Source organism: Mustela lutreola, chromosome 8 (genome assembly GCF_030435805.1).
Source record: "Mustela lutreola isolate mMusLut2 chromosome 8, mMusLut2.pri, whole genome shotgun sequence".
Taxonomy (NCBI): domain Eukaryota; kingdom Metazoa; phylum Chordata; class Mammalia; order Carnivora; family Mustelidae; genus Mustela; species Mustela lutreola.
Genome location: NC_081297.1, coordinates 137,001,659 through 137,026,701, shown reverse-complemented (window position 1 = coordinate 137,026,701; position 25,043 = coordinate 137,001,659). Strand labels below are relative to the sequence as shown.

General features: G+C 47.2%; 1 protein-coding gene across 4 annotated transcripts in view; it reads right to left on the bottom strand.

Moving 5' to 3' along the window:
* Positions 1 to 25,043, bottom strand: part of ABTB3 (ankyrin repeat and BTB domain containing 3) — a 288,735-nt gene that overhangs the window by 12,400 nt on the left and 251,292 nt on the right. For all 4 annotated transcript variants that reach the window (XM_059186771.1, XM_059186772.1, XM_059186770.1 and 1 more), the window contains 3 exons: positions 12,555 to 12,660; positions 8,006 to 8,108; positions 4,560 to 4,641 (listed from right to left, as the gene is read on the bottom strand). In XM_059186771.1, the coding sequence (XP_059042754.1) occupies positions 4,560 to 4,641; positions 8,006 to 8,108; positions 12,555 to 12,660 (291 nt within the window). The remainder of the gene's footprint in view (positions 1 to 4,559; positions 4,642 to 8,005; positions 8,109 to 12,554; positions 12,661 to 25,043) is intronic.

The window sequence follows — 25,043 nt, the reverse complement described above, 5'->3', positions numbered from 1 at the left end:
ACCAGGGAGCCTGCTTCCTCCTCTCTCTCTCTCTGCCTGCCTTTCTGCTCTGTCAAATAAAAAATTAAAAAAAAAAAATTTAAAAAAAAACTCCCCCAAAACCATGTTTACAGATTTACTCAGATATATCTCATGTAATGCAAACTGTTTCTGTTTATAAAGTGTCCAGGTCGGTGGTTTCAGTGGATTCACGATCTTGTGCGACTGTCCCCCCTGTCTAGTTTTAGAACATTTCCAACACCCCCAGGAGAAACCCCGTGCCCGTTACTAACCATTCCCACTCCCTCCTGACAACCACGAGGGAAATACCCATTCCAGACATTTCGTATGAATGGAATCCTCCGACACGTGCTCTTTGGTCTGGCTGCTGTTGCTTTGCATCCTATTTTCAAGATTCACCCTTGTTGTCACAGATCTTTCCTTCACTCTTTTTTATGACTGAACAATGTACTGCATTTTGTGTAGCCCTTCATTAGCCCAGGGGCTAATGTGGATTGTTCCCACATTTTCACTGTTAGGAATCCGGTTGCTAAGGATTAGTTTACTTTTTCAAATCTCATCTGCCACTCTGCCCTTCTCTCTCCTCCTCATCTTGACAACATCTACCTCTTATACTCTGAACAGTCCCAGCCACTTGCCTTTAACCGAACCTACCACCGCGTTTTGTCTCAGGCTTTTGCCCAAGCTGTTCTCTCTGCTTGGATGCCTTTCCCTTCTTCTTCTTCACTTGTTGAACTTGGCCCCCTCTTTTGGGATCTAGCTCAGTGGTCACATCGATGAAGCCTTCTCAGATCTCCCAGCTGCGACCCCAGGCGATGGGGCAGCACCTCATCCACAAATACAGTGTGACTTTTCCCTGGAGCTTGAAGGCCCAGGTGTGGACCATCCATCTATGCGTTCCCGTGCCTAACACAGGGCCTGCGCGCCCAGGAAGCACGCTTGAAACAAACACAAGCCCTCTGTTTCCCTTTTGTGCTTGCGTCTCCACGTGCTGACTTTGGGCTTCTGCCACTACCCATCTGTTGCAGAGATGGCAGAGTGCTGATGGTGGTGGCGGAGACTTGGTGAAAGGATCACACAGCCTCATGGCCCCTCCGCTCCCCCAAGCTGATGGGTCCTGGGGATCTGCAATACCACATCAGCGTATGGCGGGGTCCTGCTCTTAGGCAGGTAACAGATTTCCCTAGCTCCTCTCTTTTCTAAGGGCCAGACCAATAACCACCACCACCACCACCACCAGAGCCGTGAGAGGAACTTCCCCGAACACAGGCCCTGCTCCATTGTTTCATCTCATTTATTCGGGTCGGGCTGTGGGCTGAAAATGCCGCTCCTTTAGAAGATGGAGATCCTGGGGCTAATGGGATTTAAATCAGGCCGCCCCTCTCCGCCTTCAGACTCCGCCAACACAGGCCTTTTTCACAAGGGGGCAAAACGAACCCTTAGGAGGCCAAAGGGCCTGTTTATGGAGTTGTTTTTCTTGGCAGCTGAAACCTGCACGAAGCCCGGAGTTAATCGCCTCCTCGGCCTCCGGAGGCCCCCGCTTGCAGGTGCAGCTGCGTCCGGTGCTCGCCTGTGCACGATGCTAAACCGTCTGGCGGGGAGGAAACTCCAGGCAGTTTCATTTGCTAAAATTCTTCTGTCAGCATGGAAGGGAAGTGAACAGGCCCCTGGGAGCCTCCTTCTGGGTCAGATTCAGCCCTCTTCGGCCTATTTCAAGCCACAAATGAGGCTTTTCTTTTATGGGGACGGGGCAAGCACACAGAGAATTCCCCGGGGGCTCACTAAACCGTCCCTCCTCCTTATAGTAACCCGAGGCTAATGTGACCAGGAAACCTTCCCCAGTCAAAAGCAATTACAGGCCTCAGAGTCCTCTGGGGCGTGCTTTCCTCACGCAGGTCTCTCTCATTCAATGGGTCTGCACGGCAAACATGCACTAGATGCCTACTCTACGGTTCCTATTACAGGAACCTCCCCAATTAGTTCCAGGCTTTCTGGCGTAAGTGCCCCCTTCACGAACGTGGGAAGAGGTGGGAGGTGTGCGTTTTCCAGCCCTTACTTCATGCTCAGACTCTCGTGGGCCTGTGATTCTTTCGTCTGGGCTGGCTGACTTCAGCATCCTGATGATGCCTGGGCTCCAGCCCAGGTTCCGATGGACAGCCCGGGCACGGGCAATTTTTAAAGCTCCTCACATGACTTCAATGTCCAGCAGAGGCTGAGAAGCACCAGCTTGGAGCCCGACACATAGCCAGCATTCAAGAAATGGGGGCTGTTCTTACCACTGTCCCCCTTTAGAAAGGGCATTCCAGGACCAAGTCCCTAGGCTTTGGCACCAGATGGACTGGGCTCCCATCCTGGCTCTGTCCCTAAGTAGCACTAAGACTTGGGGCACAGGATTTAAGTTTTCTGAGCCTCAGTTTCTTCATCTCTAAAACCAGCAAGAAAAATCCAGATAACCACGGGCAAGCAGAGGTCAGTATCTCATTCATAGTTAAAGCCCCACAAAGGTTTCTTCAGGGTCCTTCCTCCGTGAATCCTAAAGCAAAGCAGCAGTTCTTCTGGAAAATTTCAAACTCCATAGCCACCACTGTTCCAGAAAGGACTGTGGCCACTTGGTTGTCAGCGGGAAGTGTGGTGAGACACTGGGGTGAGAAGCTGGGTGTGGGGGCGCGCCAGTGCCCTAGTCCTAGGCTGGGGCTCCAGCCTCCTCACCGCGCCCCTCCCCCGCCCCAGTGGAATGACTCACCCAGATTAGCTTTATCCTTAGAAACCTCATTTGCCCTTTCTCCCTCGCTCAGTGCCAAGTAACCTATTCTACCAAGTCTTGTGTTGAGTAGGAAGGTGGTTTGCAAGTTACAGCTCAGAAAAACAACAACCCTCTTAAATATTGCCAAGTTGAACGCTTCCTCGTGTTGTCCTACTTGCTAATCTCTGCAAGAACCCATGACCTAGAGGTGATAATGATTAAATTGTTAAAAATGGAGGAAATGAGCCTCAAAGAGTGCCTTACCCATAGTTACTTGGGAAGGATTCTTTCTTTTGAAGTTTCAGCATAACCAAAGAAATGAATCTCTAATGGTGGAGATGCAGGCGCCACAACAGGCTTTAGGGGCTTGTGTGAGGGTATGGTGGCTTCCTGGCAGCTCTCTGAACAGCAGGATCTGGGGGACCAGGGTCAAGGGTAGAGGGAAGAACCACCATCTGGCCTGCCTTCTGACTTGGCTCATACTATGTGGTCCCAGGAAGTAGTTTCAGTCTCCACTATACCCTAGGACCCAGCTGAACAGACGGATAATCACTTTCTCTCAAACACACCCATGACTTCCCACAACTGGGCCTTTGTTTATGCTGTTCCACCGCCTGCGGTACCCCCTCTCTCCTCTCCACCAGACGAGGAAAGGAGCCTCGGAGGGGCTGGTGAAATGCCCAAGGCCCCGTGGTAGATACTGATTTTAAAGAGAATTTTTTTTTTTAAGATTTTTTCTAATGTATTTATTTGACAGAGAGAGATCACAAGTAGGCAGAGAGGCAGGCAGAGAGAGAGAGAGAGGAGGAAGCAGGCTCCCTGCTGAGCAGAGAGCCCGATGCGGGACTCGATCCCAGGACCCTGAGATCATGACCTGAGCCGAAGGCAGTGGCTTAACCCACTGAGCCACCCAGGTGCCCATAGATACTGATTTTAAATAGGAAAATGCTGCATTTCAGTCCCAGAATGCAGCTCTGTCCTCCCGTGTCCAGATTAGTAGCCTCGTCCCGCCGCCCTGGCCATGGCCAGCCCTGTCTCCTGTCCCTCCCACTTGCCACCATCTCCGAGCCGTCTCAACAACCCTCTTGGACCATGAGTCCCCTGCGGACCTGCCTGAGCCTCAGCCACCCGTGTGCTCTTCCCAGGGCTGTGCTTCCTGAGCTGAACTGCAGGAGACCAGGTCCTGCCCTGAGTCCCGCAGATTCCGGCCCTGAGTCCACCCACGCGGACGGCGCATAACTCTGGCTGCTGTGGGGACAGCACTGAGGGAGTGCACTCTTTAAAAGTTGGCTGGCTCCTCATTGCACGAGGCTGACCACAGCTCTGGGACTTCATCCCTGCTGTTCTCTGCCTAGAATCTTCTAACTCCCTTTTTTAAGCCTCAAGGCTTCCTATGGTTCCCCAGATTCTCCTCAGCCCTCACTATTCCAGCCAACGCCTCCCCAGGAGGCCTTCCCTGATTTCTCTGGTCTGAATTGCTGGAGCACATTGGCTCTGCTTCCTCTCTCTCACCCATTCCCACGTTGTATTGTAAGAAATTAATTGCTCAGAGTTACCACCCCCGGACTGTGAGGCCCCAGGGGAGGAAGATCCTTTATCCCTGTGTCCCCAGGTCCTAGCAGAGTGCTAGGCATACAGTAGGTGCTCAATAAATCCTGTAGGGATAAAATGATGGTAAACTGGAGGGGGTGCGAGAAGGGACTCAGAGTCAGGGGACTGAGGACTCTGCAGTGGCCAGTCCACAGCGGGAGGCCTGCAGGGAAGCCCTGTGCCCTGCGCCCACCACAGGACGTTCCAGGCCACGGCAGGGTCTCACCTGAAAGATGGGGTACTTCACGTAACCGATCTCTATGCAGGTGCTGTCATTTGTTGGCTTGCTGGACAGGAGCGCTTTGAACCTGAACAAGGACACAAGAAGGGAGATAAAAAGACCCACAAACACATCCGTAGTTTGTGAGAATCTCCACTCTCTGATGAGAGAGACATGTAAAACCCTGTATTCCCCCACTTTGCACTCCATGGGCGACACGGCCCACAGACACCCTAAAGCGACCGTCACCTCACCCCAGTATGATGCCATACTTCAATTTGAATTATTTTTTAGAATTTTTAAAAAAGATTTTATTTATTTCTTTGACAGAGGGAGACATAGTGAGAGAAGAAACACAAGCAGGGGTGTGGGAGAGAGGGAGAAGCAGGCTTCCCACAGAGCAGGGAGTCTAATGTGGGGCTGGATCCCAGAACCCTGGGATGACCTGAGCTGAAGGCAGATGTTTAATGACTGAGCCACCCAGGCGCCCCTATGTAAAGTTTTTTATTTAAGTAACCTCCCTGCCCAATGCGGGGCTCCAACTTACCACCCTGAGATCTAGAGTAGCATGCTCTTCTGACGTGAGCCAGCCAGGTGCCCTCAAACCATCTTTTTATTTTTTTTATTTTTTTTTTTTTTAAAGATTTTATTTATTTTATTTGACAGAGAGAGATCACAAGTAGGCAGAGAGGCAGGCAGAGACAGAGGGGGAAGCAGGCTCCCTGCTGAGCAGAGAGCCCGATGCGGGGCTCGATCCCAGGACTCTGAGATCATGACCTGAGCCGAAGGCAGCGGCTTAATCCACTGAGCCACCCAGGCGCCCCTCAAACCATCTTTTTAAATTTAAAGTTTTAGGGACGCCTGGGTGGCTCAGTTGGTTAAGCGACTATCTTCGGCTCAGGTCATGATCCCAGCATCCTGGGATCAAGTCCCACATCGGGCTCCTTGCTCGGCAGGGAGCCTGCTTCTCCCTCTGCCTCTGCCTGCCATTCTGTCCGCCTGTGCTTGCTCTCTCTCCCTGACAAATAAATAAAATCTTAAAAAAAAAAAATTTAAAGTTTTAACTTCAGGGGCACCTGGCTGGCTCAGTTGGAAGAGTTTGCGACTCTTGATCTCAGGGTGCTGAGTTTGAGACCCACACTGGGTGGAGAGAGTCCAAAAAAAAAAAAAAAAAAAAAAAAAAAGTGGTTTGAACTGCTATTTCTCATACAGGTGATTGGAACAGAATGAATACCGTTTGAAAACCCACCTGTCCCTCCTGCAGGACCCATCACAAGGCTGGGTCCTTCATGGGGTCCCTCCTGAGCGCAGGCTTCATGTCCCTCTGGGGCTCACGGAGCGCCCCGCCTCCTGTGAGCTCTGCCCCGCACACCATCTTTGCCCCAGGAGGGCAGGGACTCTGCCTTCCTGACCCTGTGGCATCCCCAGAACCCATGCCAGCCTGGATCTGAGGCATCATAGGTAATTAATCATCTGTGGCCTAACGACCTCTCTACGGATGACTTTCCTACTGGGTTTTAGATATGCTTCCCTGTGATCAACAGAACTGTAGGCTCTGAGTGGGTACAGACCCAGGCCACGGAACATACTCGTACACATTAAGGAAGAAGCTAAGCTATGTCTCTTTTCTTTCTTTCTTTTTTTTTTTTTTAAGATTTTATTCATTTATTTGACAGAGAGAGAGACAGCGAGTGAGGGAACACAAGCAGGAGAGCGGGAGAGGGGGAAGCAGGCTTCCCACTAAGCAGGGAGCCCGATGAGGGGCTCGATCCCAGGTCCCCGGGATCATGACCTGAGCCGAAGGCAGATGCTCAATGACTGAGCTACCCAGATGTCCCTGTGTCTCTTTTCTTAAACTTTTAATTTTGAAATAATGGTATATTTGCAGAAAAGGTATAAAGACAGTACAGAGCTCCTAAAGGCCCTCCGCCCAGCTTCTCTTGATGTTAGCATCCTACAGATCCATGGTGTCAAAACCAAGACATGAACATTGGGACAACTTCTCTTCTGCTTTTATATGCATCATAGCCGAAAACCACGTAAGGCACAATGCATTTTTCTTATGGTGGCAAAGCAGACATCTGGGGCTAGTTTTCAGCTTTGGGGGGAGGCAGTGGGAGACCAGGGGAGCCTGGGAAGTACTGGTCACATGCATTCATCAGCAAACATCCTGGAAATGGGCACCCAGTATCCTCACCTCGGCGCACCCCGGCGGCCTCCTTATCTGACATCTCCTTCTCCTCTGCGCGCCCTCACGAATCCCAGTTCAGGTCTTTGGATAATGTGGTTCTAAATGGTCAACTCATTTCAACTCAAAGCGGAAGGACTAAGGGCCATAGCAAAGTTGGCAGGGAGAGGGCCAGGCTGTTGTCAGCTCCATAGTCAGAGGGAAAAGTCCAGTTCAAGACCTGTGCATTTCGGGTGGCTCATGCCAGAGTTCTGGGATATTTGGAGAGCAGGCATGAGATGTTTCAGGCTGGAACCGTGTGAGGGCTCTGGGCCGGGGGAGCTAAAATCCAATCCACACTCTGTTCCAAAAGCTCGGTGCCCAGAAGAACAGGTGCCCTTGCCTAAGTCACACAAAGGCGCTGCTGTTTATGCTAGTGGCTGCTCTGTACTTTAAAAATTGTGGTAAAAAACACATAATAGAAAATGACCATTGGAAAAAAAAAAAAAAAAGAAAGAAAATGACCATTGGGGCACCTGGGTGGCTCAGTGAGTTAAAGCCTCTGCCTTCAGCTCAGGTCACGATCCCAGGGTCCTGAGATGGAGGCCCGCATTGGGTTCTCTGTTCAGTGGGGAGCCTGCTTCTTCCTCTCTCTCTGCCTGCCTCTCTGCCTACTTGTGATCTCTATCAAATAAATAAATAAAATCTTAAAAAAAAAGAAAAATGACTATCTTAACCATTTAAAGCATACAGAAATGTTAAGTATATTCATTCTGTTGTGCAACCAATCTCCAGAACCTACTGTGTACCCAATTAAACAACTCCCCCTTCCTCCCCTGCTCCCAGCCCCCAGCCCCGGGCCGCCAGCATCCCACTTTCGGTCCCCATGAAGCAGACCACTCTAGGTACTACCTGTAAATGGAATCCTACAGTATTCATCTTTTCATGACTGGCTTCTTTCTTTGCATAATGTCCCCAAAGTTCATCATGCTGTAGCATTTGTCAAAACTGCCTTCCTTTTTAAGGCTAAATAAAATACGTATATCCCACACTTGGTGTATCAGTTCATCTACTGATGGACATTTGGGTGGCTTCTACCTTTTGGCCACTGTGAAGGTTGTTGCTGTGAGCGCGGGTGCACGAGTGCCCTCTGCTCTTGAACTCTTGGTTTGGAAAAGATCATCTTCCCATCCAGGGAAAGTACCACCAAAATTGAATTTCAGAGAACGGTAACAGCAATGGCCACACTCCTGATTCAGCTGCTTTGGAAGCTGACAGTACGTACCTGGGAGAGGCCGTGAATAACAACACTTTGTGAGCATAGAACGGTCTTCCTTCTACCAGAAAGGTAACATCGGACATTTCTTTATTGTTCAGAAAATGAGGATCTAGAACAGGAAGGGGGGGAAAGGGTTGCTTTAGTGAAAGAAGGGTGGCGTTTGCATTCCTCTTCTGGAAAGTGCCAAGAAGAGCGAACAGGGAAACCATGGGGATACGGTATTCATTGGCGAGACAGTGACCCCAAAGGGGACAGACAGAAACAATCACAGGAACACTCAAATTACTGAAATTCAGTCTTGCATAGGAAATCATAGCTGATTGTGATTAAAAGTAGTATTTCCTCAGAAGAGACTCACCCCGAGCCCCATGCAGGTGACTTCCAGATGTGAAAGTTATGCCCACCTTGCCTGTTAAGAATGCCACCCCCCACCTTTGCTCCTCCTTCTAGGGCTCAGCGCTCTCCCTGCCTGATGGAAAAGGGGTTTTCAGGTGATTTGAAATCCAAGCCCTTCTCTGCCAGAGTCAGAGTCACTCGAACCAGTTCCCGGCTCTCGTCTCCCACAATAACAGAGAGTAGAGCCGCTGCTTACTGAGCCCTTAGGACGGGTCAGGCACTGTGCAAGCTGGCAGGCACATGCGCCAATGCACTCGGTCCTGGGAGGCAGGGACCCCTGTCCGTTGTGCAGCTGGGGACACGGGCACACAGACGTTCAAGCCAGTGACAGGTGGAGGAGCCAGGATTTGAACTCGGGCATTCAAATTGGAGCGCCTGCCTTGTTCAGCACTAGGATTCCTCCCGCCCTCCCTACTCTGCCCCGATCTGCCTGTCATTTGAGCCACGGAGACCCACAGCTCCTGAAGGTGCCAGTCTGTCCACTCCTCGGGGCTTCTGCCGCTTGGGAACATCCACTAACACCCCTAACCCTGACTGGGTGCCACCCTGCTCAGGTCCTAAGTCAGTCTGGACCCAGGTTCAAGGGCAAGGTGGGTCTAACCGCTGGTGGGGCTTCCTCTTAGGTCACCCACCCTGAGCCCACCTGGGCTGTGCTGCCCCAGGGAGGACCTTTAGAGGACTCTAAATGGAAGATGACTTTTCTGGGGGTTTCTGCATCCAAGTTCTGAGTCTGAGGATGTGCTGCGTTCCCAGCTCATGGGAAGAAGATTCTTTCTGCAAAATGTGCCTTGCCCGGTGCCTCTGGTCCCGTGAACGGCACCACCATCTACCCACTGCCCAAGCCAGGGATTCGAAGGCAACAGGACACCTTCTTCTCCTGGGCTTAGCCAGACCGAGTCTATCACAAACACTGGCTTCTCTTCCTCCTAAGTGTTTCTTGATTTCCCTGTTTCTCTCCACCCCCAATGCCGCAGCTCCCCCAGGGCCACATGGTCTCTTGTCTGGGGACCAGTGGGAGCCTCTGTTGGTCCCTGCCTCTGCTCTTGGCTCCTCAACCTGATGGTCCACTTCACCACAGGCATCCTTCCTAAAGGCAGATTTGATCACACCCCTCCTCTGCTCTAAACCTTTCCATAGCTCCCCAGAGCTTCCAGGAAAAAGTCCCAACTTCCTAACGAGGCTCCTGGTGATGGGGCTTCTGTTGCCTTCTCTGGCCTCTCCCCAGTCACATCCCTGTCAACCAGCATGCATGCTGAGCCACACCAGTGCTAAACATTCTCCCCTCTGGCCCTTCCCCTGCTGTTCCTTCTACTCAGAACACTCTTCCATCCCCTTCCAAACCCTGTTCTCCCCAATGTGGTCTTCAAGCATCAGTGCAGACACCTTCCATTAGTAAGCCTTGCCTGATTCCCTCCCCCCCCCCCCCCAGATGGACCAAGCATGCCCTACCTGTGCTCTCACAGCGCCTGTATGCCCCCTGGGTGGGTTCTGAAGCCAGAAATCTCAACTGTGTGACCTTGGGCAAGCTATTTAACCTTTCTGAGCCTCTGTCTCCCCTTCTGTTTAATGGGAATGGTAATACCCATTGTGCATCTACATGCGAGTTTCTGTGAGCATTACATGAACTTCTGCAAAGTACATAGCAACATGGCGGACACACAGTACTCATGACCCTTGTTCCACAGTCTTGTTCTGAGAGCCTGTGGAGGACATCAGGCCTCTTCTTAGTTGGAGGACCTGCTTGTTGCTAGGCCCTTCTCCAGGGCTTAAAGCGCTATGCTGAAATGAAACTCCTGCTGCTTCCTTTGGCTGGGTTTAGGCTGGGGGTTTAGACCAATCCCCTGCATTCCTGGGAGCCATGATGCCAGTCATTGGGCCCCCCCGACAGTAGTACCTTGGACCCCTGGCCTGGCCCTACTTTGCCCAGACCCTGCTGTAACTTGAAGCCAGAATTTGGATTCCTGGCGACCCTTCTCTTCCAGCCTTCGAAGGGGAGGTGGCCCCTCAGCCCCCAGGTGGCCCCAGAAGGTGGCTCTCCATTCACATTTCTGTCGCTACATATAGCTACCTCACTTCTTCCCATTAAAAAAACTTGAAACTTAGAACATATCAAAAAAGCATAAAACAGGCAAAATCACTTATAATCCCACTATCATTAGGTATTTTATTAAAAAACTCACACACTTCTGAACAACCCAGATGAAGAGAAAAGAGGCTACCGGAGATGTCCTCGGAGTTGAATAAAATTCCCTTCTCCACTTGCTTTAAACACTAAAGGTTTGGCGTAACCTTCTCCTTCTGAACAACCACCCCATCTCACTCCTACTGCCCACCTCCAACTAGCCCCCACTCCTGTTTCCCAAATTACTCATGTCTCCTACCTGTGGTTCTTTTAACCATTCTCTCCCAGAATTCACTGGGAGGGCAAGAGGACAACGCAGTCACAGAAAAATCAGGCATCAGTGGGCTACAGTCCCCACCACTCCCTACTGTCTTATAGGGAACCCATTTCACTCACTTATATAGCCTCCTGGCTCTTCAGAAATTCCAATCTGGGACCCTAGTCATGAATCACACCTATCTTGCCTTTAAAGCAGGTCTCTAAAGGGCCACTGTTTGGCGACTTTCAGTCATCCTAGCTGGAAATGCTCTACTGAAGAGGGAAGCCCTACGTTTTCCATCGTGCACTTACTCATAATTTTATTCTGCCCTCTTTCTCCTACACAGTAAGCTTTGAGCCTCTCAGGCCTGCCTGTCTTCTCTCAGTGCTAACCCCTGAAATTCTAGTGCGTGGCTTGAAAACGAGGCCCTTTTAATTGCGGGTGAAGGAAAGCTCAGCAAATTCAGGAGGAAAAAAATGTTCCCTCCTCGCCAATAACTACAGGAAAGCAGATTTTATGCTGTGTCATTGAATGGCCCCTGCAAATGCTGGCTCTAACGAGGGTATCTTGTAAAGGCACCGAGATGTCAGACAGGATTGCTACGGCCTGGGAGTGTAACAAAACGTCAGTCTCTGAAGTCTGTTAATATGATTGGTCTTTGCAATGCATTGCCCTGATAACAGTTTAATTAACACCTGCTTTCTATAAGGTGGAAATATTCGTGGTTTTGGTACCTTGTACCCAACGGGCATAAAGGAAAACAGACAAGATTTGACTTGGTTACTAACTTTTTTGTTTTAGCAAAAAGTGGTATCGTTTACATTAGCAAGTGATTCAGGACTTCTCACTAATTTTAACTAGTGCACCTCTTCCAAACGTAATGGTTTTGTTAAAGAATCGCATTTTCAGATGCTCCCATCTCTCAAAGGCTTCCCAGTCTTTACAGGAAAAGTTCACAGGAAGTAGGAAAGTCCCCAACCTTCCCTGGAAAAGGCATTCTTTATCTTTCATATTTTATCATTTCCCAGGCAGCGAGGAGAAAGGCCCCTGCAGCAGGAGCCTCGTATATCAGGCTTCAAGGCAGCCAAGCATTGCTTTGCTTTTTTTTTTTCAGACCGATCAGCCAGCTTACGGCAGTCCCAGGATCCTCTGAATGAAATCAGTGCCCGATGAAAGGGTTCTTCTGGAAAATTCCAGAAGCTGGGACTGCTAGGCTGGGGCCAGCCCCATGCCATGTCCAAGCAGAACAAACAGGGATTACTGCTACTCGGATGGGATCTCAGAGTGATCTGTCTCCTCAGCTCGAGTACACTCTGTGTGTGTGTGTGCATGGGAGCACTTGTTTCCTCTCCTCCTCGGTCTGTGCAGAGGGACTCCATTAGAGGAACACTGCTGGCCTGTCACTGTCCCCTGCTTGTTCCTCCTCAGGGAGGAATGGGGACTTCTTAGATGAGAGGGTGAGGACGGGGCTAGGGGGAGAGCTGCCCGCACAGCTCAGCCTTCCTTCAGAATGGGGAAACCACCTGTGCAGAAGGTGCATGGGCCCTGGGTCTCTCTGTCTATCTCTGTGGGACGAAGTCCTTCAGTTAGAGGGACGAGGTATTGGCCAGTCTCCTGTCCACATTTCCAAGGTGTAGTCTCCAGCTATCCTGTGATCACTGGTACCACGATCTCTACCTGCCGGACTCCTGTATCCATCCTCCGTGCCCTCCAGCACCGCCTAAGATTCTCTAGGGGACTTTGCTACCTCTGTGGGCTCCAACCACAATGCCACTCACCCAGGCGCGAGGTCTGCTTGCGCTTGATCTCCGTGAGCTTGGGGATGGGGTAGGGCCCGTAGCAGTGGGTGAAGATGACGCACAGCTGCTGGCTGATGACCTCGTTCTGCAGCAAAGAAAGAAAAGTTCATGCTGCTGGGCCCTGCATGGCCTCATCCAAGCTGTCAGCAGGAATGCCTGCCTCCCAGGCGAGAGGGGCCTGAAACTTTTGGCAGGTTCTAAGGCCCCCCACCTCCCCTCCGCCCCCTCCACCAGGCCTCACACCACTCAGTGTGTTTTGCAAGCCCTGCATTTGCTTGCTGTGTTGGACTGTTGTCTGTTTCTGGTCTGTTCACTGGCGAGAGCTTACTTTGTAATTAAATCCTTCTCCCTCGCTCCAATCAGTTACCACCCATCGGAAAGCAAGTTTCACAGCTCGCAGAGTGGAAAATAAGTTTTTACCCCAATCACACCTTGATCAATACTCTGTAGTGCTAGAAGCAGCGAATTATCCTGAAAGCAGCAGCAGGAAGCCCTTGTGATCCCATGACTGCTCTCCGATACCCAGACACAAATGCTCCTGATTCAGCTTTCTTAGGAATGTGATTTTGGTGCTGAGGCATATCCGGATCCAGGAATGCTCAGCTGAATCACTTGCTCCAAATAAAGGGGGGAAACAAGTCCTGTGGTACAGAGCGACAGCTGCCTCTGATCGCCCAGGGACAAAGGAGCCCGTTTCTCATTGCCCCGTGTTCTTCGTGCTTTTGCCTCTCCCTGCTGGGCCCCGCTGCTGATCATTAATCTGCCTTCATCTGCAGGTGCGTGGGAGGGAAGCCACGAATCATGGCATCTGATGCTTTTTACTGGGTGAAGGGGGTTGAAACCAGGAGCTGAAAATGGGGGTGAGGTAGAAAGGCATTTACAATATATTACGGAAAGTAGGTTACAACACAGTGTGTACCGTGTATTTTTGGAAATAAAACCCTCTACACATATATACTCAGATTGACAGGTACAGAAAACATCTGGAAGAGTAGGGTTGCCCCCTTTGGGTGGGCTCACGATGTTTTCCCTTTTCAGTTTTATCGGCATTTTCTATGACCACGCACAATAAATATTATTTTTGGGTTTTTTTAAAAAGATGGGTTTGGAGCAACTGATGACGTCCGTGGTTTGAGATATTCTTGAACCTTTTTCATCGTGCTCCCGAAGCAGGATACAGCTCGACACATGAAAAGAGAATCGACCGTTTGATTAAAGACACCACGATGCCAGGGGCGTGATCCACACAGGTGCCTACAGGGACGCAATCAATATTGGACAAAGGAATTCTGCTTTCAAAGATGACGTCTTAGGACCAAAAGGTGTTAAACGCTCCTCTTGACATCCACAAAGCGATAGCCTGTCTCATGGCTTCCTGTGGTTTCTCAAAGTGTGGTCCCTGGACCAGCAGCATCAGTATCACCTGGAGTCGTTGGAAATGCAAATTCTCTGGTCCCATTCCAGACCTTCTGACTGAGAAACACTGAAGGCAGGGCCCAGCAATCTTGATTTGAACAAGTGTCCTGGTGATTCTGGGGCTCTCTTGGGTTTGACCTGAGCTACAGCTGTACATTTGCTTCCCCTGGCCTTAAGCCTGTGCCTCAAGATGGGTTCCAGAGACCACCAGCAGCGAAGAGGCCTGGGAGCCTGTCAGAAAGGCAGATGAGCACCCCAGGCCCACTGAGTCAGGATCCATGATACCGAGCTCTGCCCATAATTCCCAGGCACACTAAGGTTTGAGGACTGCCGTGCACTGGGCACAGCTATGGCCCCCCCCGGAGACTGTAGTCCCTGAATCCCTGGCACTGAGAATACCGTGAGATAGCACGCCTGCAAATATGTTCCATTACAGGGCAAAAGGGGCTCCATGAGGGTAATTAAGGTTACTAACTAAGGTTTCAATTGACCTTAAAGTAAGTATATTATTCTGGATTATCCGGGCAGGCCCACTGCAATCACAAGAAGCCCTTAAAATTAGAGGCAGAAGAGGATTCAGAAGGGATGGGGGAGAAGAGGAAGTCAAGGGATTTGAAGCCTGAGAAGGACTTGATGTGCTGTCGCTGGTTTCCAGATGGAAGGGACCCCATGGCAAGCTTGAGTGGGGGAGTGCGGGCAACAGCTCTGCGAGAGAAATGGGACCCCCAGTGGCAGGCAGCAAGGAAGTGGGGCCTTAGTCTTACAACCACCAGGAAGTCAATTCTACCCAAACCTAAATGAGCTTGCAGGTGCATTCTTCCTTGCAGCTTCTGGAAAGGAACACAGCCCTGTGGACACCTTGACTTCAGGTCTCCGTGAGACCCTAAGCAGGGAGGGCAGCGAGATACTGTGTCTGGTTTCTGTGGAAACCACAGAAAAACAAGCAAGTGTCTAACCACCTTGGGTAATGGAATGAAGGAAGATGTACTTCCTGGACTGGGTGGCCTGTGGTCAATGTTGGCAGTGAACACTCAGGTTGAGAGTGTGTGCCCTTAATGTGGTGGGAATGGCACTTGACCTCTGTAGTCCTCTGCTCTAAACCCACAACCTCAGTCTAACAGCAAGAAAAACATCCCCTCTTCCAGGAGAGGGCATCCTTTATGGTATATTTGATTAGGACTCCTCAAAATTTGTCAAGGTCACCAAAAAAACGAGTCTGAGAAGTGGTCTTGGCCAAGAGGAGTCATGTGGTGTTCTGGATGGGATCCTGGAGCAGGAGAAGACGATAGACAAACGCTAAGGAAATAGGAATAAAGTATGGAATAATGTCTCAGTGTTGGCTCATTCACTAAAACAAATGTACCACGCCACTGTAAGATGTTAATAACAAGGGAATGTGGGTGAGGGGTTGTGTGGGGACCCCTGTGCTATCTTTTCAATTTTTCTATAAAGCTAAAGCCATTCTAAAAAATGAAGTCTATTATTGGTGAAATAAACCCCCCTACCCCCTGAGGAAAGAGGATGATTATGATGAAAGTATTAGAAGTTCAGGAGAAAGAGAAAGAGGAAGAGTCAAGGGTCAAAGTGGACACTGGCCATTCCCTGGGCTTTGGTCACATATCCCCTAAAGTTCTCATGAATGTGAACATCACACCATGTGCTAAGCCATGTAGCCATTCACGCGGTAATTCTTTCTTCGACTATTGACTGGGCATCTGCTAAGCGCTGGACACCACGTGAAGGTTGATGGTGATGCTCCCAAGGTCAGGACCCAAAATGCTGCTTTTCTCAAGGCTTTCAGGCCACCTCTCTTTCAGACACCAGCCCCCCGCAAGAGAAAACTCCCCACTCTATCCTTGACTTCCTCTGGGTTTGTTGAGGTGTCTGCTCTGTACCCTTTCCTGTTCCTTTCCTCCAGGTAGAGGGGTTGTTGGTCTCATTCCCTCTAGTTCCCCAGCACCCAAATGAATCACAACCCCAGGAGGGTTCCTCCGAGCAAGAAGGGGTGCTGTAATTAGTATCAGTTAATAGCTTCAGTGGGGAGAGACCCGCTGAGTTAGATGGTCAGTTTGGGGTATCTGTTGGGTTTGGTTAACTCTGGCCTTCAACTGGAAGGCAGCAGAACGGAGGTGTGGGTAGGTGGGGTAGGTGTGCTGGGAAGATACTTATACTGTCCTCTGAGTTGTACATTTAAGAGAAGTACTTTTAGGTGAAGGCGTAGGCTGGATGGGTGGACATCTGGCTGAGCTGAGTACATGGCACCTGGTTAGCGGTGGTTACGGGTATGCTGCTAGGGACCAGCCATTCAGGTCTCTCATGGAAAATGCTGGGTGTGCACATGGTGTGAACTTGGGACTTGAGGATTCAGAACCATGTGGCTCCATAGAATGAAAGGGGAGTGAAGTGAAGTTCTTAATGTCACGGTTGGTAGGCAATGCCTGAGGGGGGCACCTGTGAATTTGGGGATGACATCTTTCCTCTCTTAGACCCTCACTTCTCTCCTAAGAAGACACCCAAACATTTTCTTTTCTTCAGAAAGGAATGCTGGGATTGATCCCCAAGTGCCTTTTTAGGGGAATTAGGCAGGGGTTCTACACAGTGGTAAAAACATGGGGCAGTGGGGCCAGATGGGGTTGGGTGCCAATTCTGGCTCCTCGTTCACTAGCTCTGTGACCTTAGGAAAGTTACTCAGCTTTTCCGGGTCTTGGCATCCTCTTCCAAAGTGGATTAAAAATATCTGCTTGCTGAGGTTGGTAGGAGAACTAAAAAGGATCAGATCACAGCGTACCATTAGACTGAACCAAAGGAAAGTGCCGAGATTTGACCATTTTTGTAACCCCTCAAACGAACAGCAATTTCCTACAATTCAAACCAATCTCTCTTTTTCTAGATTCTAAAATGTCATGCAATTATTGGCAGCTTTTAGGGAGAGGAAAAAAAAAAGACCTCACTGCATTAAATACACACATCCGTTTTCAAAGACCCATTTCAAATTGTGAAATGCTAAAAGGTGAAAAAAGCCACATCTCAAAATCAGGAGATGCTGGAAATATTGTTACTTTCAGGGGGACAATGACAGTGAGTTCTCTGCCTCAGTCCATTGTCAACAGTGGTTTGTCCCTAGACGGGCCCTCCTTTGTGGGATGTGTTGGACTGACCTGTAAGCAATGGGCCTCTCTCTGCTCGAACACACCCGGAAAAAGTATGGGAAGGGCACCAAAGAGATGGGAGGGCCACCGGAGTTCCCTGAGGTCAGCCAGAGTCCCATGTCTGTCACTGGAATTGTGTAAAAAATGAAATCGAACACACAATAAAGTGCTTTTAAATAGTCACCTGTGTATTCTGATATGTCCCCTCTATTCATGGCAAGTGATGCAGACTTTCCGTTTATGGTAGTACTTTAACATTTCCTTTCTAAATGCATTTAACAGATGATAAGTTGATGTAAAGGAAAATATCAAACAAATAATAGCCCGTGACAGTATCTTTTAGTAATAAAAGGGAAATCAGACATTCTCAGATGAAGGAAAACTTAGAGAATGTGTGACCAGGAGAATTCCCCTAGAAGAATGGTTAAAGAAATTTCCCTAAATTGAAAGGAAGGGATAAAACAGTAAGCTTGGAACTCAGGAAGGAAGAAAGAACATGGTAAACAAGAATATGGGTAAGCATAATAGGCTTCTTTCTCCTCTTGAGTTTCCTAATTACATTTGATTGTTGGTACAAAAATTGTAACACTGTTTGATGTGGCTTTAAATGCGGGTAGAGGAAATATTTAAAGACGATTATGTCATAAGTGGGGGAGGGCAAATGGGCATAAAGGGAGGCAAGGTTCTTTATTTCACTTGAACTAGTAAAAAGATGGTACCAGTAGAATGTGCTGTTACATATATATAATGGAATACTGCAAGCAACCACTAGAAAAGCGATATGAGACTATACAAAAGCTATCACAAAAATTACAGACAAATAAAAATGGAATTCAAATATATGTTCAAGTAGCCCACAGGAAGGCAGGGAAAAGAAAACCTAAGGCAGAGAAACCAAACAGAAAACAAAAAATAAGATGGCAGACGTAAGCCCTAAAATATCAAAAAATATAAATGGTCTAAATATACCAATTAAAAGACAGAGATTGGCAGAATGGATGAAGAGCTCAACTATATGTTGTTTACAGGAAATCACTTTTTAAAAAATTTTTTGTTTTTTATTAACATATAATGTCTTTTTAGCCCCAGGGGAAGAAATCATTTTAAATATAATGAAAAAGGTAGGTTGAAAGTAAGAGGGTAAAAAAAAATTATGCAAACCTTAATCAAAAAGAAGCAGGAGTGGCTATATTATTATCAGATAAAGTGGATTTCAGAGCAAAGAAAATGAACAGAAGCAGGGAGGAGCATTATTTAATGATAAAAGGGTTAATTCACCAAGAAGATATTGCAGCCCTAAATGTGTAGGCGCCCAACAACAGAGCTTATATGTGTCTTCTATGTGATTCTGAGAGAACTGATAGGAGAAACAGACAAATCCACAATTATAGTTGAAGACTTCAATACCCCTATCTGAACTGATAGCACAGGGAGAGAATCTGTAGGCTACGAAGACTCAACATCACCATCAACCAACAGAATTTTCCTGATGCTTATAGAACACTCCACTTGACCATAGCAGAAAACAGTGTTTTCAAGTGTCAATGGAAGATATCACGATAGACAATACGTAGGGCCATAAAGCCAAACTCAAAAACTTAAAATGATCAAGTAATACAGAAGGTACTCTCTGACCCCAGTGGAGTCAAACTAGAAATCAATAACAGATAATAAGAAAATCTCCAAACATTTGGAAACAATCTGTAAGTCCAAAAAAAAAAAAAAAAAAAAAAAAAAAAAAAAGAAAGTTCCAGGGGGAAATAAAAAAATAACACTGAACTGAATGAAAAATGAAAATAACATCAAAATTTACGGTACACAGCCAGAGCAGCGTGGAGAAGGATATACACGGTATAAAATGCATATATAAGAGAAAAAGTCTCAAATCAGTAATCTAAGTTCCTATTCGAGAACCTGGAAAAAGAAAAGCAAAATAAACCTAAAGCAAGCAAATAATAAAGGTAAGAGCAACAATCGATGGAGGTTAAAATAGAAAAATAGTAGAGAAAATAATGAAACACAGAGTGAATTCTTAGAAAAGACTGTCAAAGGAAAAAAAAAAAAAAGAACACATATTAACAGAATCAGGAATGAAACAAGGGCTAGCACAACAGACTACAGACGTCATAAGATAAGAAGGGGGATTACGACGAACAACTCTACCCACATAAATCTGTCAACGCAGATGAAATGAACCAATTCCTCCCCAAAAAAGTACCCTAATGCATCCAATATTAAAGAGATCACCTGAATAGCTGTATAGCTATTAAAGAAATTGAATTCATAGTTGAAAAAAACTCTCCCCCAAAGAAATCTTCAGGGTCAGATTGAAAAGGAAGAAATACAACTATCTTTATTTGCAGATGACATGATTATCTAAGGAGAAAATCCCAGTAGATCTACAAAAAATTCCTAGAATAAACGAATCCAGCAAGGTTGGAGAATACGAGATAAACATAGAGAAATCAATTGTATTTCTTTGTCCTAGCAATGAACACATGGACAAAAAATAAAAATATATACAATTGCTCAAAAAAGGGAGAAATACATTTAGATAAATCTAACAAAACACGACTTGTATGCTGCAAACTCCACAGTATTGATGAAAGAGATCAAAGACGATTGGGACGCCTGGGTGGCTCAGTTAAGTGGTGACTCTTGATAGCGGCTCAAGTCATGGTCTCAGGGTCGTGAGATGGAGCATTGCGTTGGGTTCCCCGCTCAGCAGGGAGTCTGCTTTAGGATTCTGCCTCATCCTCTGCCCCTCTCTCTGCTCTCCCCCCCTCAAATAAATAAATAAATCTCACAAATCAAAGACAATCTAAGTACATGAAGAAATACAATTCATACACTGAAAGATTTAATATAGCAAAGAGGTCAATTCTCACTGTATTGACCTAGAGGTTGAACGCAATGCCCATCCAAATTTCCGCAGGATATGGTTGTTGTTTGATACAGTAAGTTTATTTTAAAATTTATATGGAGGGGCGCCTGGCTGGCTCAGTCAACGTAACATGTGACTTTTTATCTTCAGGTCGTGAATTCTGGATCCAGAATTTTAATTGGAAAAAAAAAAAAAAAAACAAACCCAAAATTGATATGGAAAGCCAAAGAACATGGCTACCATCATTTTTAAAAAGAAGAATAAAAAAATTTAAAAAAAAGAAGAAGAAAATGGAAAGAGTAAGTCTACCTAACTTCCAAATTTATTTTACAGCTACACTAATCAAGACGATATGGTTAATGGTGGAGGGACAGACACACAGATCAGTAGAGCAGAGTGGAGACCCCAGAAAGAGACCCACACGAATATGCCCAACTTGCTTTTGACAAACGTGCGAAAGTTATTCAATGAAGGAGAGACAACCTGTCCAACAAGGGAAGCTAAGATACCATCCCTAGGCAAACCAACAAAAACACAAAAACCAAAAACCTTGATGAAAGTCCCACACCTCATACAAAAATGAATGCAAAACGACCCAGTCGAAAACATAAAACTAAAATTTCTAGGAAAAAATATGGGGAAATATTCATGATTTAGGGCAAGGCAAGGAGTTCTATTACTTGATGCCCAAAGTGTAATCTCCATAAAAAAACCCCACTGATCCATTAGATTTCCTCAAAATTAAAAGCTTTTGCTCTGTGAAAGACCCTGTCAAAAGGATTAAAAAAAAAAAAAAAAAAGCTACCGAATGTGACAAAATAGGTGCAGACCACCTATCTAACAAAAGATCTGTCTCACTCAAAATCAACAGCTAAAAAGCAGACAACTTAATTAGAACACAGGCAAAGACACAAAGAGACATTTCACAGAAGAAGAGGATGTACAGATGGCAAATAAGCACATGAAAATATGTTCAGCACCGTGAGCCATTTAGGGAAATGGAAATTAAAGCCATGAGATGTCACTTGCACATCTATCAGAATGGCGAAAATAAAAAAAGAGCAGTAATGGCAAACTGCGAGGATGTACAGAAATGGGCTCATTCCTACTTTGCTGGTGGGAATGTCAAACGGTACAGCCACTCTCCAAAACAGTTCAGCACTTTGTTTAAAAACAAATCACACAGGGGCGCCTGAGTGGCTCAGTGGCTTAAAGCCTCTGCCTTCAGCTCAGGTCATGATCCCAGGGTCCTGGAATCATGCCCCACATCGGGCTCTCTGCTCAGCATGGGGCCTGTACCCACCCACTGCCCCCCACCGCCGCCCACCTGCCTCTCTGCTTACTTGTGATCTCTGTCTGTCAAATAAATAAATAAAATCTTTAAACAAAACAAAACAAACAAAAAACCCCAAATCACACAGCTAGCGCCATACAACCCAGCGATCACACTCCTGGACGTTTATCCCAGAGAGAGGATGACATACATTTGGATGAAACCTTGTGCACGAATGTTTAGAACAGCTATATTTGTAACAGCTTGAAACTGGAAACAATTCAGCTGTCCTTGACCTTTGGTGGGTGAGTGGGCACGCAAACTGTGGTATGTCTGTGCTACAGGGCACTGCTCAGCAATGACAAGAAACAAACTATGAATACATCCAACAACCCAAAGAATCTTCCGAGAATTGTGTTGAGTGAGAAAATCTCATTCTAAAAAGTCCTATACCGTATGATTCCACCAAAATTACATTCTTCTTCTTCTTCTTTTTTTTTTTTTTTGGAAAAGATTTAATTATTTATTTGATGTGGGGCTCAGTCTCATGACGCTGAGATTATGACCTGAGCCAACACCAAGAGTCGGATGCTTAACTGACCGCGCCACCCCAGCACCCCCAAAATTACATCCTTGAAATAAAATTAGAGAAATGGAGACCAGATTAGATGTTGCCAGGGGGTAAGAATGGGGTGGCGGCTGAAGGGAAATGGGTTTGGGCTGAGAGTACAACATAAGGGAATCCTGCGGGGGATGGAGATTTCTCTGTGTGTTGGCTGTATCACATCAATCTCGTGGTTGTGGTTTTTTACCATAGCCTAGTAAGATACTGCCAGTAGGGGAAACCGAGCAAAGGCTATATAGTAGTATATAAATTGCATGTGAATCTATAATCTCTAAATCAAAAGCTTAAAAAACTAAGATGTTTCAATTAAAAATTGAGAAAAAATAAAACTGCGTACAAATCACAAGAAAAAAAAAACCCCACAGATAAGGTCTTGTCTCTGAAACCTCCAGCGGTGATCTAGTCACCGCGTGTGGAAGGACACTACACTTTCCACCATGGAGAATGACTCGTGCAATCTGATTTTTTCCTCTGATTCTTATTTGTCCCCCTGCATCAGTCACCTTGCTCTTTTTCCTGTCACCTCAATACACCAAGCACGTTCCTGTTAAGAGCCTCAGCTTCCCACTTGGAATGATTTTGCCCCCCAGACCTCTGCACAGCTGGAGCTTTTTCCTCACTTCAGTGGTCGTTCAAACGCTACCTTCTCAGGGAGACCTTCCTTATGCCTTGTCTACATTATGCCTTGCCTGATGACTCCCCCCTGCAGACACTGTATCACTGTATCCTGTATCACTGTATCACTGTTTCCTTGCTTACCAGGTGTCTGCCCCTCCCCTGGACAGAGCAAACCCCAGGAGAAAGAATGTGTCTGTCCCATCACCACTGCGGCATAGTCAGACCTGGTGACTGTGGAATGATTCAATGCCCTGGGGAGTTACGTGTGGGAGAAATGGACCAGGAACTTTCTTTAAACAGAAATGGCTATATTGTTCTGTTCCTGGAAAATCTAGAGACGCTGAATTCCTTTGAAGGTAAAATTTAGAAGAGGGAGAAAAAAATAAATCCAACATACACACACCTGCAACCAGATTTCAAGTAATGTATGAATGAGCTCAAGGCAAAGATGGGAAGGCATATGCTTTACTTTATAGGACAGCTGTATTTCTGTGAGTTGACCAGAAAGTGAATTTATTTCTGGGATTTCTATCTCCTTATCCATTGTTTATTATCCATCTGATAAAACCAGATACCTGTCCACACAGAACAACAGACGTGATGTGAACAGGACTCCTTTAACGAAGGAGAAGGAACAATGCCGGCTGGTTGTGTGATGTGTGGCTACCATCATCCTCCAATAGGTCGCAGGGGAGGGCAAGCTTTGTAGAGCTATCTCAACTCTTTTTCTGCCACCATCTTTCTCCAGTCTTCTTTTGACCGTAAGGATATCACTCATGTTCTGGGAATGCTTGGCCTCACACCATAGCCATGGGAAATCAATCACCTCTTTCCTTCTACTGCCAATATACATAATGTGTAATACCCCACTTCACCAGTAGGGGTTGCCACTGAACCCCTTATAAGAGCAAACCCAACTCTTCCTGAGTGCGCCATCCTTCCCAAGTGGCCTGCTCCTGACAATTTGTTGCTCCTGCCTCATGCCTGGGTCCCTCCACCCTTGAAGATCACTATGGCTGATGGGGAGCAGCCTCTAGTCCACATCTCCTGGCAAAGGCTCCTCCCTTCTTCCCCACAGCCCCGCCCCAGCCATTGGCTGTCCTTTAGCGGGTAGTAGCTGAGTGGGGCATAAGGGGTCTGCTAGGGTGTAGTAATGTTCTCTTTCTTGGGTTAGGTGCTGACCACACAGGTCTATTTCACTAACATGAAAACTCGCTAGGATCTATAGTGACGATCTGAGCACTTTTCTGTATGTATGTCACACTCCAAAACTCCAGCTTACTTGAACTTACTTTAAAAACCTATGGATTAGGTTTACTTAATATACAGGATGCCTCAGTAATTTCTGGAATTCCTACTATAGCCTAAAAATGGAACAAACAAAGACCAAGAAACCAAAAACAAGTTAGAACTTCTAACTCTGGGGTGCCTAGTGGGGGCTCAGTCATTAAGCATCTGCCTTTGGGTCAGGTCATGATCCTGAGGTCCTGAGATCAAGCCCCACACTGGGCTCCTTGCTTGGTGGGAAGCCTGCTTCTCCCTCTCCCACTCCCCCTGCTTGTGTTCCCTCTCTTGCTGTGTCTCTCTCTGTCCAAAAAAACAAACAAACAAAACAAAACAAAACAAAAAAACAACTTAGGAACAACAAAACAAAACAAACAAACAAAAAAACCTCTAACCCTGGGAACAGATTTAGGAATGTTTTCCACTGAAGTGGCTTCTTAGGTAATTGCTAAGGTGAAAGTGCACTTCATTCATTCATTCATTCATTCAAAGTTGGCAGGCTGAAGAGTGACGGGCAGGGAGGGTTTGGTTTTAGATGCTCCCATCAGGTTTTGCTCTCTGTGGAATCGCTGTGGCTTGTTATGCTGGCACTCACGCTCCCGCTTTGGGTCCTGGTGGGGCTTCCATTAGGTGCAAATCCAGCCCAGAGGGGGCCCTGAGACTCCGGACTGAGGCTAGGCTGCTGATGAGAATATCTCATGAGAGCTGCTCTGGACCCCAAGTCAGGTGCTCCGCAGCGGCTCGAAGAGCAGACGGGCCTCGTTGCTGCCACTCTGCTGCTGGGCCAACCCTGCCATCCTGAGAAAGGAGCTCTCTGTGCCCCTCTCACTCTTTGGACAGCCTGTTGGCCCAGCCTGGCAAGAGGAACCCATGCTGCCCTTTAGGTTCAGAGGCCCATTCCTCCTGAGACTTCAGGGGCCTCACTGTCCTAGAGGGAACCTCAGAGTTCTAGAAAGTGTGTTCTGGAGCAAAGGGATAAGAGGCTGGTGCTAGAGCCAGGCTGCCTGGGTTCAAGCCCAGCTCTGCCACTTAACTGTGTGACCTTAGGCAAGTGATCACCTGCTCTGTGTCTCAGTTACCCACCTATTAAATGCAAATAAGAACATTACCTCCTTCCAAGGTTGTTTGTGAAGATTGAGTTAATCCTTATATATAGTAAATATATAATATATATAATATATATATTTTTCTATAGTAAGTATACATTATTTTTTTTTTA